This window comes from Myxocyprinus asiaticus, chromosome 42, assembly GCF_019703515.2.
Source record: "Myxocyprinus asiaticus isolate MX2 ecotype Aquarium Trade chromosome 42, UBuf_Myxa_2, whole genome shotgun sequence".
NCBI classification, from domain to species: domain Eukaryota; kingdom Metazoa; phylum Chordata; class Actinopteri; order Cypriniformes; family Catostomidae; genus Myxocyprinus; species Myxocyprinus asiaticus.
The window spans coordinates 10,017,232-10,037,155 of NC_059385.1; the positions used below are offsets into that span (position 1 = coordinate 10,017,232).

At 39.4% G+C, this 19,924-nt stretch overlaps 1 protein-coding gene across 3 annotated transcripts in view; it reads right to left on the bottom strand.

Annotated features, from left to right (window-relative positions):
- The window catches only part of LOC127432368 (adhesion G-protein coupled receptor G2), a 28,440-nt gene that overhangs the window by 8,067 nt on the left and 449 nt on the right, over positions 1-19,924 (bottom strand). Inside the window, exons 3-25 of one of the 3 annotated variants that reach the window (XM_051683352.1) lie at positions 17,858-17,955; positions 13,629-13,945; positions 13,472-13,550; positions 11,435-11,751; positions 11,278-11,356; positions 11,112-11,156; positions 10,950-11,020; positions 10,565-10,623; positions 10,150-10,180; positions 10,014-10,051; positions 9,675-9,805; positions 9,270-9,363; positions 9,051-9,118; positions 8,765-8,815; positions 7,412-7,476; positions 6,982-7,022; positions 6,806-6,848; positions 6,674-6,705; positions 6,457-6,581; positions 4,558-4,687; positions 2,423-2,655; positions 1,561-1,777; positions 658-814 (exon numbers count right to left, since the gene is read on the bottom strand). In XM_051683352.1, the coding sequence (XP_051539312.1) occupies positions 658-814; positions 1,561-1,777; positions 2,423-2,655; positions 4,558-4,687; positions 6,457-6,581; positions 6,674-6,705; positions 6,806-6,848; positions 6,982-7,022; positions 7,412-7,476; positions 8,765-8,815; positions 9,051-9,118; positions 9,270-9,363; positions 9,675-9,805; positions 10,014-10,051; positions 10,150-10,180; positions 10,565-10,623; positions 10,950-11,020; positions 11,112-11,156; positions 11,278-11,356; positions 11,435-11,751; positions 13,472-13,550; positions 13,629-13,945; positions 17,858-17,951 (2,517 nt within the window). In that variant the 5' untranslated portion in view covers positions 17,952-17,955. The remainder of the gene's footprint in view (positions 1-657; positions 815-1,560; positions 1,778-2,422; positions 2,656-4,557; positions 4,688-6,456; positions 6,582-6,673; positions 6,706-6,805; positions 6,849-6,981; positions 7,023-7,411; positions 7,477-8,764; positions 8,816-9,050; positions 9,119-9,269; positions 9,364-9,674; positions 9,806-10,013; positions 10,052-10,149; positions 10,181-10,564; positions 10,624-10,949; positions 11,021-11,111; positions 11,157-11,277; positions 11,357-11,434; positions 11,752-13,471; positions 13,551-13,628; positions 13,946-17,857; positions 17,956-19,924) is intronic. The other 2 variants (XM_051683353.1, XM_051683354.1) reach the window with 2 other exon arrangements.

The following is a 19,924-nucleotide window of genomic DNA, read 5'->3' on the forward strand; positions in this document are numbered from 1 at the left end:
CTCTTGAAAGACAAGCAGACACTGAGAAAAATTGCTGCCAGCGAAAAGTACAAGGTGACAACAGTTAGAGATGCGGATGCACCCTCTGCCTTGCATTGATCTGCGCCTAGGTAAGGATACGTCAATTTCATTTTTGCTGGGAGGGGGCTGTCCCGTTTTCCACAAACAGGAATCTGGTCACCTTAACTATAAGGCTTTTTCTCAAGCAACATTTATAATCCATTCATATAGGAAAACATGACTTGTTCATTAAAAACAGCAACAGTTCCATTATAAATAGTCGTTATGAGTCAATTTGAACAGAATCTGCATCTGCAGAATTCAGCAGAAAGCTCAGAAGAATTACGATGAATTCAAAAACAAATTATTCACAATTTATTTATTTGTTTTTTCTTATTACAATTGCACGCTGAAGGTTTTGAACACACTTTGAGTAAATAAAGGGTAACATTTTTATATTTTCAGAAAAATTATTTTAAATGCTATCAGCTACCAATAAATACCAATAAAGGTGTAGGATTCTCAGCTCCATGTAACACATTTTACCAATCCATTCTGCAGATTTTTCCCCACAATCAACACAGAAAATGTGAAAAAGTGAGCAGAATATGTATAAACCTACTAATGAGCAATGAAAATGAATGATTGAGATGTTACCTGTAAGTTGGATGGGTCAGTTATAGAGAAGGCCGTCTCTTGAAAGTTGGCCCCATCTACTTTCTTCACTGCCAGAGCCAGAGATGGAGAAAGTATTGATTGACTTTCTCCTGACACAACTAGTTTAAAACCAACGGTGTCCACAATCCCAATCGCCCTAATAATCAGCATAAACAGAAAACAGTCATTTTTGGCAGTATTAGACAATATTTTTTACTGTATTCTATGTTCATCATCTATAGCTCAAGAGAGAGTGATCCAAGAGTGATCTTGATAATAGTTTGAGTAAATGTACTTGTGACGAGGAGGAGGGCGGGACGGGGCCGTGACTACACACGCCCGGCCCCCAATTGGGCTAATCAGCCGAGGAGAGGGATAAGTGCAGCGGAATGCGGCAGTTCGGGAGAGAGAGAGCCACATGCAGCTGCCATGTATGCGTTTAGGTTTTTGTGTCTTTTTGTTTAAGTTCCTATTAAAATAGTACTTTGATTGTTCAGCCGGTTCCCGCCTCCTAATTTCCCATGTCAACCTTTTTACAGTACTTTATTGGTTTACATAAAAAGATTGAACTCTTTTACTATTATATGTAAATACAATGAACCCTAAAACTATTTGGACAATTTTGGACCATTAATTCACATATTTTGCTTTAAAAATGCGTTTATGCTTTCTTTTCCTTTTTAAATAAATACAACTTGGTTTGATGCTTTATCATATAATGCAAAGAGATTTATAAATGTTGCAGGTGTGGCTAAAAAGTCCAAATACTTTTTGGGATGACAATATGCCAATATACTGTATGTGGGACAGCATTGCTTTCCTTAATTGTAATAAAATAACAATAAAACTGGTCACAGATCTGTTGTGAAAGGGCTGCCTTTCTGTAGGCCCATTTCTGCTCACCTCTTGGAGAAAGGAGTTATTACAGCTACAGGAACATCAAGGAGGTTGCCGACAATTTTGACAGAAGTATTTCCCAGAGCCAGACTGACGTTGGGCCCAGAGAGGAGTGACTCGAGCTGCAATAAGATCTGGTCCACCTGAGTTTCATTTAAAGATGAAGCATTTGCAGTCATATTCAACAGCTGATCAGCATCTATCACTGATGTTGTTGTCGACACTAAACAAAGAGGAGAGGAAGAGATAAAATACAAGATTTATTGCAGAGGCCATTACTAACATTTTTGTGAGGCAAATTCTTTAGTTTCTTTTCCTTATTATGTATTATATTCCTGATTATGTATTGTGTTTCTGACAGTAACAACCTGTCTAATTCACATTTCATCCCAAAATCAATATAAAGAAATAAGAAATATATATACTTAAATTAAGCCTATTTAAGGACAATTTGTACATTGTGACATTGTGTTCATGAAAATTAAGCACATGTTCTGCCATCAATTCTCATTTCCGTATTGCATAGAAATCTAAAAAAATGAATGATATATTATTTAAATAGTAATGGTAGTATTTGTTGTGCTGCATTTAATTGATGTTTTGTTTGGTAAAAAAGTATTATTACAGTATTTCTTACTCTAAAAAAGTAAACAAAATACTGTATTAAAGTAATAAGAATATAATAAGAATCATACAGAAATGTTTTTAATTGTATGGGGATAGACAATGCAAAAAACCGTAATGACCCTAAAATAGGCGCTTCTTTATGCAAAATACAGTTTCCTCTTTTTTCTTTTGATTTTGGGGTAAAATGTGACCTGCACGTTCATCCAAAATTGCCTTAGATATCCCTGTTGTGTTCAATTACCTATGACAGTAACATTAGCAGGTGATGAAGAAGTTTGATTCTCAAGTGACACTGTTGTGGAGATTGTAGCATTAATGGTGGTTGTGTTTGAGAGTGTTTCATTCACAGAGGGTGTCACAAAAGTTGGCGCTGCCGTGGAGAGTGTACTTGTGAAAGGTGGGGAGGCTGTGGCCATAGGCACGGATGAATTACAAGGGTCAGACAGAGGAACAACTACACTTGATCCCTGTGAGCTGTAAAAGGAATAAAAAGTGTGGTTAATAAAAATTAAATAATGTACATACTGTATTGCAGGTCACATGCATATATATATATATATATATATATATATATATATATATATATATATATATATATATATATATATATATATATATATTATATTTTCTCTCTCTCTCTCTCTCTCTCTCTCTCTCTCTCTCTCTCTCTCTCTCTATATATATATATATATATACAGGTGCATCTCAATAAATTAGAATGTCGTGGAAAAGTTCATTTATTTCAGTAATTCAACTCAAATTGTGAAACTCGTGTATTAAATAAATTCAATGCACACAGACTGAAGTAGTTTAAGTCTTTGGTTCTTTTAATTGTGATGATTTTGGCTCACATTTAACAAAAACCCACCAATTCACTATCTCAACAAATTAGAATATGGTGACATGCCAATCAGCTAATCAACTCAAAACACCTGCAAAGGTTTCCTGAGCCTTCAAAATGGTCTCTCAGTTTAGTTCACTAGGCTACACAATCATGGGGAAGACTGCTGATCTGACAGTTGTCCAGAAGACAATCATTGACACCCTTCACAAGGAGGGTAAGCCACAAACATTCATTGCCAAAGAAGCTGGCTGTTCACAGAGTGCTGTATCCAAGCATGTTAACAGGAAGTTGAGTGGAAGGAAAAAGTGTGGAAGAAAAGATGCACAACCAACCGAGAGAACCACAGCCTTATGAGGATTGTCAAGCAAAATCGATTCAAGAATTTGGGTGAACTTCACAAGGAATGGACTGAGGCTGGGGTCAAGGCATCAAGAGCCACCACACACAGACGTGTCAAGGAATTTGGCTACAGTTGTTGTATTCCTCTTGTTAAGCCACTCCTGAACCACAGACAACGTCAGAGGCGTCTTACCTGGGCTAAGGAGAAGAAGAACTGGACTGTTGCCCAGTGGTCCAAAGTCCTCTTTTCAGATGAGAGCAAGTTTTGTATTTCATTTGGAAACCAAGATCCTAGAGTCTGGAGGAAGGGTGGAGAAGCTCATAGCCCAAGTTGCTTGAAGTCCAGTGTTAAGTTTCCACAGTCTGTGATGATTTGGGGTGCAATGTCATCTGCTGGTGTTGGTCCATTGTGTTTTTTGAAAACCAAAGTCACTGCACCCGTTTACCAAGAAATTTTGGAGCACTTCATGCTTCCTTCTGCTGACCAGCTTTTTAAAGATGCTGATTTCATTTTCCAGCAGGATTTGGCACCTGCCCACACTGCCAAAAGCACCAAAAGTTGGTTAAATGACCATGGTGTTGGTGTGCTTGACTGGCCAGCAAACTCACCAGACCTGAACCCCATAGAGAATCTATGGGGTATTGTCAAGAGGAAAATGAGAAACAAGAGACCAAAAAATGCAGATGAGCTGAAGGCCACTGTCAAAGAAACCTGGGCTTCCATACCACCTCAGCAGTGCCACAAACTGATCACCTCCATGCCACGCCGAATTGAGGCAGTAATTAAAGCAAAAGGAGCCCCTGCCAAGTATTGAGTACATATACAGTAAATGAACACTTTCCAGAAGGCCAACAATTCACTAAAAATGTTTTTTTTATTGGTCTTATGTATTCTAATTTTTTGAGATAGTGAATTGGTGGGTTTTTGTTAAATGTGAGCCAAAATCATCACAATTAAAAGAACCAAAGACTTAAACTACTTCAGTCTGTGTGCATTGAATTTATTTAATACACGAGTTTCACAATTTGAGTTGAATTACTGAAATAAATGAACTTTTCCACAACATTCTAATTTATTGAGATGCACCTGTATATATCAAGCACGTACTGTGTATATATATATATATATATGGCACATTTTCTATGCAAACAAACAAAGACAAGCAATGAGATCTAAAGGTAGCTCTACTAACCAGTAACCAACCAAGTCATCTCTGTTTGGCATCATGCAGAAGTCAGCAGAATTTAAATTTGTACCCAAAGGTGGCACCCAAGTGACATTTTCTTTAAAAGGTTCAGAAGAATTGTTCCAAGAGCACATAGCTGAAAATGAACAGAATATATATACAGTATATATCAGATACATTTGTTTTAACAGATACATACAGGTGCATCTCAATAAATTAGAATGTTGTGGAAAAGTTCATTTATTTCAGTAATTCAACTCGAATTGTGAAACTCGTGTATTAAATAAATTCAATGCACACAGACTGAAGTAGTTTAAGTCTTTGGTTCTTTTAATTGTGATGATTTTGGCTCACATTTAACAAAAACCCACCAATTCACTATCTCAAAAAATTAGAATACATAAGACCAATAAAAAAAACATTTTTAGTGAATTGTTGGCCTTCTGGAAAGTATGTTCATTTACTGTATATGTACTCAATACTTGGCAGGGGCTCCTTTTGCTTTAATTACTGCCTCAATTCGGCGTGGCATGGAGGTGATCAGTTTGTGGCACTGCTGAGGTGGTATGGAAGCCCAGGTTTCTTTGACAGTGGCCTTCAGCTCATCTGCATTTTTTGGTCTCTTGTTTCTCATTTTCCTCTTGACAATACCCCATAGATTCTCTATGGGGTTCAGGTCTGGTGAGTTTGCTGGCCAGTCAAGCACACCAACACCATGGTCATTTAACCAACTTTTGGTGCTTTTGGCAGTGTGGGCAGGTGCCAAATCCTGCTGGAAAATGAAATCAGCATCTTTAAAAAGCTGGTCAGCAGAAGGAAGCATGAAGTGCTCCAAAATTTCTTGGTAAACGGGTGCAGTGACTTTGGTTTTCAAAAAACACAATGGACCAACACCAGCAGATGACATTGCACCCCAAATCATCACAGACTGTGGAAACTTAACACTGGACTTCAAGCAACTTGGGCTATGAGCTTCTCCACCCTTCCTCCAGACTCTAGGACCTTGGTTTCCAAATGAAATACAAAACTTGCTCTCATCTGAAAAGAGGACTTTGGACCACTGGGCAACAGTCCAGTTCTTCTTCTCCTTAGCCCAGGTAAGACGCCTCTGACGTTGTCTGTGGTTCAGGAGTGGCTTAACAAGAGGAATACGACAACTGTTGCCAAATTCCTTGACACGTCTGTGTGTGGTGGCTCTTGATGCCTTGACTCCAGCCTCAGTCCATTCCTTGTGAAGTTCACCCAAATTCTTGAATCGATTTTGCTTGACAATCCTCATAAGGCTGCGGTTCTCTCGGTTGGTTGTGCATCTTTTTCTTCCACATTTCTTCCACACTTTTTCCTTCCACTCAACTTTCTGTTAACATGCTTGGATACAGCACTCTGTGAACAGCCAGCTTCTTTGGCAATGAATGTTTGTGGCTTACCCTCCTTGTGAAGGGTGTCAATGATTGTCTTCTGGACAACTGTCAGATCAGCAGTCTTCCCCATGATTGTGTAGCCTAGTGAACCAAACTGAGAGACCATTTTGAAGGCTCAGGAAACCTTTGCAGGTGTTTTGAGCTGATTAGCTGATTGGCATGTCACCATATTCTAATTTTTTGAGATAGTGAATTGGTGGGTTTTTGTTAAATGTGAGCCAAAATCATCACAATTAAAAGAACCAAAGACTTAAACTACTTCAGTCTGTGTGCACTGAATTTATTTAATACAGGAGTTTCACAATTTGAGTTGAATTACTGAAATAAATGAACTTTTCCACGACATTCTAATTTATTGAGATGCACCTGTATACTGTATAATGGAGATATATGTACAATGGACTGTATAATGAGATTTCTATATTAACAGTGCATGCATGAAAAAACAGATTATTTGTTTTGATTGCTGAAGTACAAGACTCACCCACTCTGGTTATATTTATGATGTTCACTGAGAATTGTGATTCAATGATGGTCCTGAAAGATGTGTGAACATCACACAAGTCCATGGTTGTGTTTAGTTTCACTATAATTTTACAGTTCAGTTGCCTATAAAGGAAGGAACAGTACGTTAACTACCCAGCAACAAACTTGGGAACTGCACCAATTGACAACAGCATTGCTGCGATGATAGAACGTACCGTTTCCCTGGTGAACAAATCACTCGCGAGTCCTGCAGAATTCGAAAATGTAAAGAGTTAGGAGATTTGGATGCATTTCACCAGCCAAAAACATTTTAGTTTCATGACAGACATCAAGATACTGTATCTTACCGTATAGCGACTTTTGAAAGTTTGTAAAATCATACAAACAGATCTAAAATGGAGGAGAGAAAAGGAAGTGTCAATATTTGTAAAAACACATATTGTACAGTATTTACTGTTCAGTGGTTTATTTTTAATTTCACTTTTTGAAAAAGGACAAATACAACAAAACCAGTCAAACATACGATGTGCTGTTGCAGGCAGAGTTTTTCAACAACTGATTAACCTGCAGAAAAAAAGCAAAGGCAACATAAGGATGATTCGTTTTCGTAGATATTCGTACATAAAGTACAGATATTTTATCGAAAGTTCGACACTTCAATGTATAATATCAATGTATTGACAGCTTCTAAATCATAAATGCTTTTTAGCTTTAGAGATACACACAAATTGTGCATATGTAAAGAAATTTACGTTTTAAAGACTGCTCATACTTTGTACTGTATGTATCAATGTCTATCCAAGTGTAAAACAAAATGTATGTGTAGTACAACTACACTGCATATAAATACCTACGAACAGTAATGAGAACACATTGGTAATTTAATACTGATTCTTAACTGATTTTGCAGTTCCATTCAGCCATCTGACTTCTATTCTAGACATGTTACTTACAGAAGTTTCAGTGTCAGCGAGGGTCAATTCACTGCTCACATCAATGTTAATACTGTAATAGGCATCTAAAAGAGAGGAAGAAATTTAAATATTTAGCTTTTGACTTTACGATTTGTTCTTCTAATGCATTTATACAGTATTTGGACACTTAACATTCCAGAAGCTCTAAGTTGAACGTTAGTAGCACTGAAGTAGTACTTATTATCTACAGCGCGTTTCCCAAAAGCATTGTTTTCTAAGTAGCGTGTAAAAACACTCATTTATCAGAGACAAAGGGACATTTAATAAATTACATTAGTATATTTTGATCATTAGAAAGCATTAGAATTGTATACTGTTTCAGAGGATAAAAAAAGTGTTGAAAAAAATTGCATTAAAATAAATAGGCAGTCTCCGCAATCTGCATACGAGACGTGATAGGTCTCAATTAGGTCTAAATTTACATGACACATAATACAGTATAACATTTTATTGGCCTTCTCTGATAATCATTACTATAATGGCAATAGATAGATGATATGTTCTTATTAAACAGATTTATTTATAAGACAAACAGTATGTGAGTAATGTGACTGCAGTTTAAAACTTAAATAAATTGGCCAAAATAAATATAAATAACAAAGGAGATTAGAGTGAGAGTGTGGAATGAGCAATTCACTCTCTGTCTTCCTCCTCCTCTACTTCCTCTCTCCAATGGATGGTTCAAATAGTCCTACAGTCTGTTTAAGGCAGTCACAAATTGCATGCTGCATAATGGCAGTAAGGCTACAAGTGCGCAGTGTCTAGAACTATAACCAGATGATCTGTAAATATTTAGATAGGTCTATAGCTCAATACTGATGTCCGTCATTTTAATCCTGTTCTTTGTGCATCTGTTCAGGTTCCAGCCAAAGAAACAAAACTTAAGGCTACAAGAGATCCCCTTATGATTCACATTGCATGCATTCATGTAACATGCATATCTTGCATCACTTTCACCAATCTCCAAGAAGTTGAAAATGAATTCATTTGAAACTGTGTCTTACTAAAGTCATCATTATTTCTGTAATTAAATTCTGTAATATTTGACAAAAAATACTTCCATGTTTGTCAGAATTTCCACATTATTTTCATGTTGAGAAGACAAACTCCTGGACATTTTGGCCAAAGTGATCAGCACCTTTGGACCAGACAGCTCCCTTAACAAAGGACTTAAGTTCTACTTTACAACGAGCAATCTACATGCTGGTCTGGGAAACAGGCGTTACTCCATTATAACTTAATGAGCGACGTTAGTTTAGATGATCGTAAAAGATTAAGTTGCAACGTTATTAGGGAATAATAACGTTTCTTTTAAACGTAAACTCGTCTTACCTGAGTTGTTGCAGTATGAAGAACAAAAACAGGGCGCTCCACTTGGTGGTGCTTTAGAGAAAACATAAGGGAAGTTAAGAAATCTCGACATGTCAATCATAAATGTCTAGTCATTCAGAGAATATAATGGCACAAACAGTATAATAAAACCAATTAGGTCTTTTGAAGTATTTCACATTACTGAGCAAAGAAAATCCTGAATCTTACATATTTGGGAAGGCTAGCTTAATTTCAGAGCTAGTGAAAATACACAGAAGTTTATGAAACAAGACAAATAAAGCCTTACGTGGACTAACAGTACAGTTCTGCTGAGCACCAGTTTCCAGCGGAATAATCATACTGGAACTGTTTCCACTACAAAAGCAAATAAATAAGCAAGAAATGAGACAGAAGTAGGCTATGTAAAAATGATATTATAATTTTCTCTTTTATTTCATACAAAGTCTTTATGATTACAGCATTTTATATTTAAGTATTCCCTCCTTTCTACTGGGTTTCAACTTACCATGTGAAATTTTGTATGTTCGAATTACACACATCTTCAAGTTTGACTGACTGCTTGCATTTATTATATGGTCCAGTTGTCGTGCTACACACACCTGTCCAAAAACATAACCATCCCACTCAAATACTCACATGTTTTCACAGGCTTAGTAATATTAAAAAAACAATTTTGTTTAAACACACTTTAAAAAAATCATACTATATCTGGTGGATATCAGATCAATAATTTGATAAAAGAAACATAAACCACAAAGTGGAAGAGACATAGAACTTTTATTCTATACAATAACAAAGTAAAGGCCATTCTAAGCATAAAAGACATGAACTGAGATCATTGTATTTACTGATTAATTAACTTTTAAGTTCTATGAAGGAGCAAGGACAGAAAAAAGATAATTTCACTCACCCACTCTTTCAATTTCTACCACCTCAGTTACATTGATGGACGAGTTCCCCCCTGCCTTCATCATAGTGTCTCGAATACAGCAAACACTGGCAGGTTTACTCAACTTCAGAAGAACAGTGCATAGTGCATCCCTGTGAGAGTGCATCATACAGATAATGTAAATGTGTGTAAATGTGAATCAATCGATCGTCTATCTATCTATCTGTCTGTCTGTCTGTCTGTTCCTTTAGATAGAAACTAGGGTTAGGGTATAACTTTCTAGTTATTTTTAACTTTGCTTTCAAATGAATATCAAACAAAAAGTTTTAAAAATGGAAGGGAGCTAAATTTGATACTAACTTTGTAATATTTTCTGGATCACATGTGACCTCCATGTTCTAAAATTGCAAAAATACAAACAAATGTTTATTTTATTATATGAAATCTCATGAAAAAAGAGTTTGTGCTCCTTTCACAGGCAATTGCCTGCACTTACTTCAAACAGGCTGGCGTTCATTGTCAACGCACTGCATGTAGACAGAAGAAAAGGTTAATTTATTAACACAGCTTTTCAAAGCACAGCAAACACTGCTGACAATGGAATTAGCCTGTCTGTTCTTCTGTGAACAGTCAAGAAAATAATGGCAACCCAAAAGCTCCTTAAACATTCCTCCATGCTATGATGGAATTAACTTTGTATACAACAAAAGGCATGAGGAAATAATAGATGAGATTGTGTTTCTTTGAAAAGTAAAAGAGAGATAAAAAAAAGAAGTAAACAAATTGTGTAACATTTATAAATGTTATCCTGTCCCAAAGTATGTCAATGTGTCCAAAGGGACTTGACTAAGAATATCTACTATAATCTAGATTTATTGTAGTGCAGTTTTACAGTGCGCATTGTATCATACCTTGTACTGGAATATTGTGCACATGAACTGTCGAGGTTCTTTTTGAAAACCTCTTCAAGCTGAAAAAGGCAGGCGATTTATTGAAAAAGACATTCAACTGCTTTCTCAAAGAATGATAGGATACTGTATAGCATTCACATATTAACCAATAGGCCTTTTACATAATATCTCTAAAGGTGCTCTAAGTGATTTTGAGGCAGGTCATGTCACTGGCAGAAGTTCTAGGAAGTCATTTTACATTGTTTACAGTAGATCTAACTAACATATTGTTAATGATAGGAATTTGTATCAATGGCAGATATCAGATTAGAAAAGCTTAATGGCGCAATTAAAAGAAGTTAATAACATAACTAAAGTTATGTGCAAAAATCATTCCTTAACTTACCCATGTTCTGATATTATGATCCTTTTGTGGTTCTCCTGTTACCTCAACTGACATAATCATGAAGTAAAACGCTATGACAGTCAAACAGAGTCAGTTAAGCACCGTATTGCTTCCATCTACAGAAAAATTGGGCACAATGCTTTTTGAATTTATAATACTCACTCTGATTACAGTTTTGATGAAAGTCACATGGCATGGGTGTTGGAACTAAAAAAGGATGACTGAATATTAGATAGCGATACAGGTTTCAAATTAATACACAAGTAAAAACTGTAGTTTGATACACACAGAGATAAAACAAACAATTACAACTATCTATATGTCTTACCAGTTGTTGTGAGCTGCATGGCTGTTGTCAGTAGCAGTGGTGTTGAATTGGTTTGAATGGTGGGAGATGATGGTTCAGGCTGAAAAGGATATTGAACAGAATGCATTTATATGACATAATATGCTGATAATTAAGACAGTGTGTTTATAGTACTTACTGTATTTGCTGTAGATGTTGTGAACATCATGGCTGTGTTCGAAACATAACTAACTTCGGTGGATGGATGTGGTGTAGTTTCCACAGTTTGGTTAGGTGAAGTTGTGGATTCAGTTGTATGTAATCCTGTCATAGATGTTGTTAGATTGCTCAGGTGTGAAGAGGTGGTTGTGGTTTCTGTCATTGTTATCATTGTTGTTGTTGTAGGTAGCGTGGTAACATTTCTTGTTATGAATATCGCTGAGGTTGCAGATAAATTTGTTGGTGATGTGTTGTTTGGAAACCCAATTACTGTGCCATCTGTGCTCACTGGCATTACTGTAGTAATAAGGGAAAAAAACAAAAAACAAATCATAAATCATGCATCATGGTATCTTAAAAGTTAGACTCAAGATAATTTGATTTATATCTGATCCATGGACATTATGATTTAAAGTCAAAATGAAATAAAAATGTACCCTATTTTCTTTATTAATGCATGTTCCATCCTGATCTTATTGTGAACAATTCATTAGTGCATATTATTCCAAATGTAAAAAAAATGTTTCCCTGTCTGTCACTCACTCGACGTTGTGTCGATGTAGTGACACTAGGGGTTCACTCTTGAGAGCCCTAATCACTTTGCTTTATTCAGAAAAGTCCAATGAAAATTGGCGAGTGCAATTTGCAAGCCACTCTCCGCCACAGACATACGGGTATAAAAGAAGATGGCGTGCACCACTCATTCAGACTTGTTCTTCGGAGCTGAGCGCACGTGTGTATGTTCATCCCGTCACCTTATTCTTTGCTGCTGGAATTTACAGCGCATATCAGCAGTCGCCCTCGCATGGTCGAGTGCTGTGCTTCCCCTGGGCGCTTCGGCAGCTGAGTCCACAGGTGTTAAAAGAGTATATTCCAAAAGAGTATATTTTCTCTAAATGAGCTCACACAAAGGATTGGCGCCTTTTTAAAGATGTCTTTTCACCTTTGTGCTAATGGGTGTGGCCGTTATCTCTCCCCACCGGATGGCCATGAGATCTGTCTTGAGTGCTTGGGTTGCCAGCATGCCGAGGCAGCTTTCGTGGAGGGGTCATGTTCTCACTGCGAGAACATGCCCATGAGAACATTGCAGTCACGGCTCTCTTCCTTCTTCGTGAAGCAGAGAGCCACAACGGCTGCTTCTCGACCCATCCGTCCTGGGTTGAAACTCAGGCGGCTGCGTCGTCGAGCACCGTGGGCGATCTGGATGTGGATATGGGAGTGTTTCCACCGGCTCAATCCCCGCGGACCTCCCGGCACACTCGTTCTGCCCGGTAGAGATCACCTTCGCCGGTTCACTTCACCGGCTCGTCCACCCTGACTACCCTCGGCGGCGGAGTGGCTAAGGGATATATCGAGCTTCCCCAGGTAGAGCATGCCGTTGCGGTGCATTTATGCCCGCAGGGCGCAGCTACCTGGAGGAACCGACCAAGGCTCCCTTCCAAGGCATGTAAGTTTTCTTCGTCACTCGTGGCGAAGGCTTACAAGGTCGCACCCGCGACAGCCAGGTGGTGAAAGTCTTTCCGGTCAGCGAGCGGGACGCGAGTATCTTGCGTTCCCTTGTTTTCCGTCGAAAGAAAGCTGGCAAACAGGTAAGTACGGTGGTTCCTGGGGCCGCTCGCTCGCCCCAGCCACCGGTCACCGTTGCGGGCTCACGGAGCAGCACGCCTCCCCTGGACAATCCTTTCGACCTGAGTGTTACGGGGTAACAACAGGTAGGCCGGGCGGCCCGTTGGATATACCGCTTGCATTGTGCCTTTTCCCTTTTGAGGTGATAATGTGCGCTATCTTGTCCACAACAGTTCCGCATAACTGGTGAACACTGGATGCTTCTTTAATTCCTTAAGGACTATTCGGTGGCGAACTCGACGGAGGAGTAATGCCTCCAGGCCCAGTACTCGTGGTATGTCCCTTTTCAGGTGAGCCCGTGTACTTGGTTTCAAATTAATACACAAGTAAAAACTGTAGTTTGGTACACACAGAGATAAAACAAACAATTACAACTATCTATATGTCTTACCAGTTGTTGTGAGCTGCATGGTTGTTGTCAGTAGCAGTGGTGTTGAATTGGTTTGAATGGTGGGAGATGATGGTTCAGGCTGAAAAGGATATTGAACAGAATGCATTTATATGACATAATATGCTGATAATTAAGACAGTGTGTTTATAGTACTTACTGTATTTGCTGTAGATGTTGTGAACATCATGGCTGTGTTCGAAACAGAACTAACTTCGGTGGATGGATGTGGTGTAGTTTCCACAGTTTGGTTAGGTGAAGTTGTGGCTTCAGTTGTATGTAATCCTGTCATAGATGTTGTTAGATTGCTCAGGTGTGAAGAGGTGGTTGTGGTGTCTGTCATTGTTATCATTGTTGTTGTTGTAGGTAGCGTGGTAACATTTCTTGTTATGAATATCGCTGAGGTTGCAGATAAATTTGTTGGTGATGTGTTGTTTGGAAACCCAATTACTGTGCCATCTGTGCTCACTGGCATTACTGTAGTAATAAGGGAAAAAAACAAAAAACAAATCATAAATCATGCATCATGGTATCTTAAAAGTTAGACTCAAGATAATTTGATTTATATCTGATCCATGGACATTATGATTTAAAGTCAAAATGAAATAAAAATGTACCCTATTTTCTTTATTAATGCATGTTCCATCCTGATCTTATTGTGAACAATTCATTAGTGCACATTATTCCAAATGTAAAAAAAAAAATTTCCCTGTCTGTCACTCACTCGACATTGTGTCGATGTAGTGACACTAGGGGTTCACTCTTGAGAGCCCTAATCACCTTTGCTTTATTCAGAAAAGTCCAATGAAAATTGGCGAGTGCAATTTGCAAGCCACTCTCTGCCCCGGACATACGGGTATAAAAGAAGATGGCGTGCTCCACTCATTCAGACTTGTTCTTCGGAGCTGAGCGCATGTGTGTATGTTCATCCCGTCACCTTATTCTTTGCTGCTGGAATTTACAGCACATATCAGCAGTCGCCCTCGCATGGTCAAGTGCTGTGCTTCCCCTGGGCGCTTCGGCAGCTGAGTCCACAGGTGTTAAAAGAGTATATTCCAAAAGAGTATATTTTCTCTAAATGAGCTCACACAAACGATTGCCGCCTTTTTAAAGATGTCTTTTCACATTTGTGCTAATGGGTGCGGCCGTTATCTCTGCCCACCGGATGGCCATGAGATCTGTCTCGAGTGCTTGGGTTGCCAGCACGCCGAGGCAGCTTTCGTGGAGGGGTCATGTTCTCACTGCGAGAACATGCCCATGAGAACATTGCAGTCGCGGCTCTCTTCCTTCTTCGTGAAGCCACAACGGCTGCTTCCTGACCTGGTCCGTCCTGGGTTGAAACTCAGGCGGCTGCGTCGGCGAGCACCGCGGGCGATCTGGATGTGGATATGGGAGTGTTTCCGCCGGCTCAATCCCCGCGGACCTCCCAGCACACTCGTTCTGCCCGGTAGAGTTCACCTTCGCCAGTTCACTTCACCGGCTCATCCACCCTGACTACCCTCGACGGCAGAGTTGCTAAGGGATATATCGAGCTTCCCCAGGTAGAGCACGCCGTTGCGGTGCATTTATGCCCGCAGGGCGCAGCCACCTGGAGGAACCGACCAAGGCTCCCTTCCAAGGCATGTAAGTTTACTTGGTCACTCGTGGCGAAGGCTTATAAGCTCGCACACGCGATGGCCAGGCGGTGAAAGTCTTTCCGGTCAGCGAGCGGGACGCGAGTATCTCGCGTTCCCTTGTTTTCTGTCGAAATAAAGCTGGCAAACAGGTAAGTACGGTGGTTCCTGGGGCCGCTCGCCCGCCCCAGCCACCGGTCACCGTTGCGGGCTCACGGAGCAGCACGCCTCCCCTGGACAATCCTTTTGAACTGAGTGATACGGGGTAACAACAGGTAGGCCGGGTGGCCCGTCGGGTGTACCGCTTGCATTGTGCCTTTTTCCTTTTGAGGTGATAATGTGCGCTATCTTGTCCACAACAGTTCCCCATAACTGGTGAACACTGGATGCTTCTTTAATTCCTTAAGGACTATTCGGTGGCGAACTCGACGGAGGAGTAATGCCACCAGGCCCAGTACTCGTGGTATGTCCCTTTTCAGGTGAGCCTGTGTACTTGGGCTCAGTGCTCCATACATGGTGATTCCCCCCCTCGGTAATCCCATATGATGCGTTTCCACTGTTCGGTTTCCCTTCAGGTGAACCCTGTGTTTCCCCTCGTCAGAGCTCTGCTCTGCCTCGGCCAATGTGGCTGTGTACCCTCTCCGTAGATAGGGTCTTCCCAGTGGTATCATTCCATATGTGAACTTCCCTGTCGGTAAATCCATGTGAGATATTCTCCACATGTTAACCTCCCTCCGGTAGGATGTTGTCTCCATAGTGCTCTCCCTCCTGGAGAGGGAAGAGCACTTCCCCAGCTCTATTCTAGCAGGTGCTCAGCAGGAAATTGCTTAATACAAAAATCAGGAAAGGCCACCGCCTGTAGCTTCCTCGGGTAAGTCCTCCTCCCACCCTTATTGGGACCCGGGAGACGCCTTACCTAACTCGCTGGAAGGTCACGACGTGGTCGAGCGCTCACTGCAAGGCACGCAGCAGCCTGCTCGTGTCCACTCCTCCGTACCTCACGACACGGTTCAGCATCTGCGGCGTTTCGTATAGGAACCCCTAGCGTCACTACATCGACACAACGTCAAGTGAGTGACAGACAGGGAACGTCTTGGTTACTGGTGTAACCTAACGAGACATTGTGTCCCTCCTGCCGTGGCACTGAGCCGACCGCTGACATGGCCAGGACTCTCCCTCGGCTCCTCAGCACAACTCTGAATGAGTGGTACACGCCTTCTCCTTTTATACCCGTATGTCCGGGGCGGAGAGTGGCATGCAAATTCCACTCTGCAATTTTCATTGGCCTTTTCTGAATAAAGCAAAGGTGATTGGGGCTCTAAAGAGCGAACCCCTAGTGTCACTACATTGACACAACGTCTCGTCCCCTCCATCAGGGAACAGAGGTTACACCAGTAACCAAGACGTTGTTACAAAATGTAGCTTCTCTGAAACAGCTTTCCTTTTTCTACTTTCCTGGAAGAGGTGTTAGTGAGGCCAGCAGGGGGTGCTCACCCTGCGGTCTGTGTGGGTCTTAACGCCCCAGTAAAGTGATGGAGACACTACACTCTAAAAAGGCACCATCCTTCGAATGAGACGTTAAACAGAGGTCCTGACATTCTGTGGTCATTAAAAATTCCAGGACACTTCTCGTAAAAAGAGTAGGGGTGTAACCCTCGTGTCCTGGTCAAAGACCCCCATTGGCCTTTATCAATCATGGCCTCTTAATATTCCCCATCCTTCAGTTGGCTGTATCACTCTCTCCTGTCCACCAATAGCTGGTGTGTGGTCAGTGTACTGCCGTAATATGGCTGCAGTCACATCATCCAGGTTGATGCTGCACACTAGTGGTGGTTGAGGAGAGTCCCCTTGTCACTATGAGAAGCACTTTGAATTTAGTGTCAGAAAAGCGTTGTATAAATGAAACATTCATTCATTCAAACTGTAACATTCATTTTTCCACTGATGTCACTTAGGCCGCACAGGCCATTGGATAATGTGAATCAAAAGCCAATTGGCTATTCAGACATTGTTTTAGCAAACAACATATTTATTCATTTATTTGTTTTTGTTTATTTGTTTGTTTGTTTTTTGTTTATTTGTTGACTTATTAAAAAGGTAACTTTGAAATCAGCTAAACTGAGTCATTTTTTCCAATACTTTAACTAATAATTTTTTTTTTCTACTAGAGCATCAGGTTTCATTGAGCAACATAAGTATTGTTAGAACAGAACATTGGCTTTTGTTTTGAGCCAGACTAAAACATGTCCAGCAGGTTGTCTGGGCTATATTTACTGTATGTAGTGAGTTCAGTTAGCTATTATGTTTCAACATAGTGATTACAGACTATGTTTTGAGTGACTCAGATACACAATTGTACAATACTGTTTCTGATATGTTCACTCCATGCACATGCATGCATAATCTAAACTAACAAAGATGTCTGTTGCTCATAATTATGGTCAAAACATAAAATGTATGATAATGGGGAAACATAAAGCCTCATAAAGTTTTTGGGCACTTTTAGACGCTTAAGTTACTTAAGTCAATGTATGCTTTTCATTGCACAGATAAAAAAATATCAAACCAAGCGGCCAAGTGTTTGAGATTACAAAAGCCAATGTTTATACTACATTATGCAAATAGAAATTCATCTTCATCATCCACCTTTGTTCTATCTACCTCACATGTGGGTTGATATTGCAGCACAGTAGGTGAGCAAATAGGAGGACAATCCCTAAAATTAAGTAGTACTGTGTACACAGGTGTGTCTTAAACAAGCTGCGTCAGACCTCACCAGAACAGTGCAGCAGGATCAAGACCAGGAAGAACACATGATCCATAGGTCTCCAATGTCCAAAGCTCCATCTGTCCAAGGGTTTGGTCTCCATCCCTCTGAAACATACAGAAAGAATCTATCAATGTATTCAGGATTACTTAATAATTACAGTGTGTAGAGCAGTGTTGGGATGGTGACTCTGCAGGACGGAACTGTATATCCTTCCATTAAGGCAAGGGTCTTTGAAAAGTTATGATTATCTCCCAAAAGTGTGTGGGGGCAGGGGGTGAACGAAATATTGTACAGTGTAAAAATGTCTAAAATGTATCAATTGTGAATGTCATGGCCTTGATTGGCATGACTTTTTTTTAATTGGCAATGAGATGGCATAATAGAACAGAACTTGCCACACAATTAAATTCATGAGTTTTCGACACATCGGTTTTATGGCACAAAAACAATTCATGTTTTATTATGTTACTTTAATATGGCAAGTTTGGTAAATACATTTTACAAATGCCGTGGCCCAAAAACCTTTTCATTAAGATGTATCTACAGAACTTTCACAAACACCTGCTTCACATTCTGCCAGATTTGCCTAAGAGTTTTTTTAGTGGAAAATCCACAATGGGTGTGCATTTTCTAACCTACGTACACACCTAATACACAATAAAGAAAAGTTAATGTTATCAGGAAAATATTGATGAATAGGCAACCTAACAAAGACACACCAGAATATGGTCACCAGGATGTGGATAAAAGCTTTTTTCACAGTCGCAGGCATAATTTAGCTAAATATAATTTTTTACTTTCTATATTTAGAATATAGAGTAAATATATATATATATATATATATATATATATATATATATATATATATATATATATATATATATATATATATATATTAGCCCATTTTGTTTTATTTTATTTTATCCCCTTTTCTCCCAATTTGGAATGCCCAATTCCCACTGCTTAGTAGGTCCTCGTGGTGGCGCAGTTACCCACCTCAATCCAGGTGGTGGAGGACAAGTCTCAGTTGCCTCCGCTTCTGAGACTGTCAATCTGCGCATCTTATCATGTGGCTTGTTGTGCATAAAACCACAGAGACTCACAGCATGTGGAGATTCATGCTACTCTCTGCGATCCACCCACAACTTACCACGTGCCCAACTGAGAGTGAGAACCACTAATCACGACCACAAGGAGGTTACCCCATGTGACTCTACCCTCCCTAGCAACCAGGCCAATTTGGTTACTTAGGAGACCTGGCTGGAGTCACTCAGAATGCCCTGGATTCGAACTCGTAACTCCAGGGGTGGTAGTCAGCATCAGCACTCACTGAGCTACCCAAGCCCTCTATTTTAGCCCATTTTAAAGATGCACGCATTTAAATTTCATAACAAAATTCCATCAAATTAAATTATGTAATGTTAAACTAAATTAAATGAATAAAACTGTTTTTTATTTTTATTTTTATTTTATGAAAGATTACTCAATTCAATTTGATGGAATTTTCTTATGAAACTGAAATCTGTAAATCTTACTTACTTGTATGTAATTCGTAACGTTTTGAAACGTTAAGAAAATAAAATTAATTAATGAATAATATCAATATTAATAATATAATAATTTATATCATCAAATTTATGCTTACTTATGTTTTCCATATCCATAATGTTTAAATTTTTCTTTGTTGTGTATTATTAGTGCATGAATTAATGGCTCGATCACTTCAAAAGATCTTCATATTAAATCAGAATTGACTCCTCAGGACTGTATCAGTGTGTACCGGTAGGCTTCTTTTCTTTTTACAGTGTTATGACGAATGTCATTGTAGGATCAAGAGGTATTTCATTCCCTATAGCCCTAATGATCACACAAGCAACATTACCTTCTGACCACTTTTCCCTTTAAATAGCACTGAGTTGATCAGATTTCTAGAAAACTAGTGTTATTACAGGTAATTATTACAATGTATTATGCAACATAACATTGGTCATAACTACCTGGAACTATTCTTCAATATGATATTAACACCAACGAGATTCATAATAGTGACGCACAACAGACTCATTTAATCAA